At 38.7% G+C, this 4,070-nt stretch overlaps 1 protein-coding gene across 4 annotated transcripts in view; it reads right to left on the bottom strand.

Moving 5' to 3' along the window:
* The window catches only part of LOC106869704 (serine/threonine-protein phosphatase 6 regulatory ankyrin repeat subunit A), a 144,860-nt gene that overhangs the window by 76,881 nt on the left and 63,909 nt on the right, over positions 1 to 4,070 (bottom strand). For all 4 annotated transcript variants that reach the window (XM_052970837.1, XM_052970834.1, XM_052970836.1 and 1 more), the window contains exons 8-9: positions 2,875 to 2,953; positions 586 to 700 (exon numbers count right to left, since the gene is read on the bottom strand). In XM_052970837.1, coding sequence (XP_052826797.1) covers positions 586 to 700; positions 2,875 to 2,953 — 194 coding nt within the window. The remainder of the gene's footprint in view (positions 1 to 585; positions 701 to 2,874; positions 2,954 to 4,070) is intronic.

Consider the following 4,070-nt stretch of genomic DNA (forward strand, 5'->3'; position numbering starts at 1 on the left):
GTGTGTGTGTATATGTGTATGCATGTATGTATGTGTGTGTGTGCATGCACGCATGTGTGTGTGTGTATGCATGCATGTGTGTGTATATGTATGCATGCATGTTTGCATATATGTATGCATGCATATGTGTGTGTGTATGTATGCATGCATGTGTGTGTGTATGTATGTGTGTGTGTATATGTATGCATGTATGTGTGTATATGTATGCATGTATATGTATTCATGTATATGTATGCATGTGTGTGTATATACATGTGTGTATATGTGTGTATACACTTGTATGCATGCATGAATGTGTGTGTGTCTATTTTTATATCCGTATTTATTCCCAATCACCGAATGACAACCAGTGTTGGTAAGTTTATGTCCCTGTAACTTAATGGTTCAGGAAGAGAGACCAGGCTTTTGGAAAAAAAAGAAAGAAAGAAAGACTACTGGGATTGATTCATTTGACTAAAATTCTTCAAGGCAGTACTCCAGCATGGCCGCAGCCTAATGACTAAATCAAATAAAAAGACACACACACACACACACATGTGCATGTGTGCCCGTTATATTATATAAATTAGTATATGTATTACTTACATGTAAGAATTAGCTCCATTTTCCAGTAATGTATTAATCATCAGCTCATGACCATATCGTGCAGCAATGTGCAGTGGAGTGTTACCGTATTTATCACACGCATCTATCTCGCAACCTGTATAAATAGAAAGCAGAAAATATAGGCTCAAATTACATTCAAATGTCACCTGCTGCCACCTCTTGCTCTTGTCTGTCTGTGTGTAGTTACACGTGTGTATGAGTGTGTGTATTTGTGCGTGTGTGTGTGTGTACATCTATAATGCATGCATATTCTAATACACTTAATATATATTATATGCCATATTTTCTGGCATACAAATTGTATTTTCCAGGTCAAGGTTTACAGCCAAAAAAAAGTAGGTCGACTTTTACACCAAGGTAACCAAAAATTTCCATGGGAATCATAGCAGGATTTGGAAGGATAGTATGTAGTGTAAACATTTCAACATCATCCCCATGACAACCTGCATGCTGGAAAAACTGTCACCCACAAGCGATGATCTAGTAACCTGTATCATGCTTTCAGTAATGGTTTTTAGGTGCTTATGTACTCTTGAGCTGACAGAGACACCTCAACTTTCTCATCCTTGACCTACTGAAACGTGGAGGATACGACAGCTGGAAGGAGAGATCATGGCCCCAGCGCTTGGCAGTTCCTCTTCTTAGATGAATAGACTAGAGCAATGTGAAATCAAGTACCTTGTTTAAGGATTCAACATACTGCTCAGTCCAGGAATTGAACCCACAACTTCAAGAGTGTGAGCCTAATGCCCTAACCACTAAGCCATATATCTAAACACATAATTAGTATATAAATGATATACATGTATGTATACTCATGTAAATATGTACATAAACATGTACCTAGATAGGTGTGTATTGTGTATAAGTGGGTGTGCAGATGTGTGTGTGTGTATGTGACAAATACATATTTGATCCTCTGAAGAGATGAAAGTGGTAAAAACAAAGAAATAAAAGTGCCAAATTTCAATTTGGTTTCCATACCTATCCTCACCTATGGCCACGAATATTGGATAATGGCCGAAAGTGTATGACTGCCGATACAAGTGGCTGAAATGGGGTTCCTCCAAAAGATCTCCGAAGCAACATTACTTGACATGTATGGCTCAGAGAACAAGGAGTCTCTTCTCAGGCCGAGTTTCTACTTGGTCAGAATATAGCAAGAAAGAACCGCAAGACAAATTCTTTGATCCAAGCCAACTGGCAGGGAACCAGGGAGTAGACCGAGAATGAGGTGGTTGGACAATGTCCCATAGTCTCAGTTGGTCACATTTGGGAATTCAACCAGAATGGTCATGACAGCCATTTCTGATTAGACCTTATGGAGGAGGTGCCTGGGGAGTCTACACTTATGACCCTGCCAGAAATAGTAGATTGATATTTGTGTACATAGATGCATGTTTGCACGTGTGTATATATATATATATACACATGCATATGTATGAAGTATGATATATAGCAGTAATGTATGTTAGTGTAAACATGCTAGTAAGTGTGTATATAAGCACAAATATATTACACACACACAAAATTTAAACCAAAACAAACATTATGTTAATAATTAGCATGCTTCTAAATTTATGTGTGTATTTCAAAGTACGTTTATATATACATCTGCAGATGTATATATGTGTATGTACATCTGTTTCCTTGTTGTACTTGAGATTTTCTGTGCTAGAATGAGTTGGATAAATACTTATTGTGTGTGTGTGTGTGTGTGTGTGTGTGTGTATACACACACACACACACAATGGGCATCTTTCAGTTTCTGTCTACCAAATCCACATACAAGACTTTGATCAGCCTAGGGTTATAGTAGAAGACATTGCTCAAGGTGTCATGTAGTGGAACTGAACCTGAAACAATTACAGCTGGGAAGCAACCTTCTTAACCACACAGCCATACTTGCACCTACATGCATACATCTTAAATTATGTTTTACTTTACAATACTGACTGATCCCATTACTCTCAAAAATAAGAAGGTTAGAGGGTCTTTAGAAATAGTCAGTTATGTCTTTAACAAAAAAACAAGGGATACCCCATAATTCAGGAACCTCTGCATGGTCACTCATGTCCACAATAGGACATTTTTTGCTGAAGCAAACGAGGGAGCCTCTATGCAATCACTCACCAACCACATACTATACCATCATGGGGTCCTGCCAATCACACACACACACACAATACCGTTGTAGGTTTCCTCAATCAAGAATCACTTGGGGGGTAAGACAAAAACAATGAACCAACCAAAAGAGGATCTGCTCACCATACTCAATTAAGGTCTGTGCCCGAGTAAATCTGCCATGAAGGGCAGTCATATGAAGAGGGGTACGGCCATCTTGGCACTGAAATGGAGAAAGGCAACAAGCGAAAAAAAAGAAAAAAGAAAAAAAGAAACCATTAATGTGTGAAGAAAAAGGCATGTGAAGGTCAGTGGCACAAGAGAGGGAGAGAGAGAAAGAAAAAGAGAGAAAACAGAAAATGGGCAAAAAAAAACAACATTATTATGAATATCAACAACAGTAATATGAAAAATTTAATTATAAAGAGCAGGGATAAAATTATCTCAACATTGTAACTAGACAGGTGAATATAGTGGTGGTCACTGCGAAAGTGGGCTATTTCAGGGAAGTACTGCCTGTAGGGTCTATTTTGGTGAGAGTACAAACAGGAGCTGTTTTGGTAATGATACTGCTTGTAGGAACTATTTTGGTGTAGGAGCTGTTTTGTTGAGAATACAAACTGCAGGGGTTGTTTGGACGACAGTACAGCCTGCAGGGGCCGTTTGGGCGACAGCACTGCCTGCAGGGGATGTTTGGGCAACAACACTGCCTGCAGGGGCTGTTTGGGTGACAGTACTGTCTGCAGGGGCCGTTTGGGTGACAGTACTGCCTGCAGGGGCCGTTTGGGCAATAGTGCTGTTAGTAGGAACTATTTCAGTAAATAGCTCTGCCTGTAGGGGTTGTTTTGGCAACAGTATTGCTTGTAGATGTTGATGCGATGACTATTATTTGTAGGGGTGTTTGGTAATGGCATAAATTAGAATATGTTCTGGTGACAGTAGGGAATGTGTAGGCCTGCATTAAACAATGAAGTTAAATAAACACTCCAGAAGAAGGGTCAGTGCACTCCAAGGGTCATGCATATCAGTAAGTTATAGAAAGGCCTTTAATGCAAAAATGAAGGTGGTTAAAATCACCTAGGTTATTGAATTGGCCAAATTTCAAGAAAACAAAAGCAAGCACAAGTCAGTAGTTAACATTAGAACATGCTAGGAAGGCAGAGCTGATGACTGGTTGAAGTCCCAGGATCTCCTCTACCTTCATGTTAATACAGAATGAGGTAGTAACCCCATGAATTCCTTCCTTCCTACAAACAAAATAGAATTTATCCTCCCTGATTGATTATTATTATGTTAGATATATATATATATATATATATATATATATATATATATATATA

This window comes from Octopus bimaculoides, chromosome 9 (assembly GCF_001194135.2).
Source record: "Octopus bimaculoides isolate UCB-OBI-ISO-001 chromosome 9, ASM119413v2, whole genome shotgun sequence".
Taxonomy (NCBI): domain Eukaryota; kingdom Metazoa; phylum Mollusca; class Cephalopoda; order Octopoda; family Octopodidae; genus Octopus; species Octopus bimaculoides.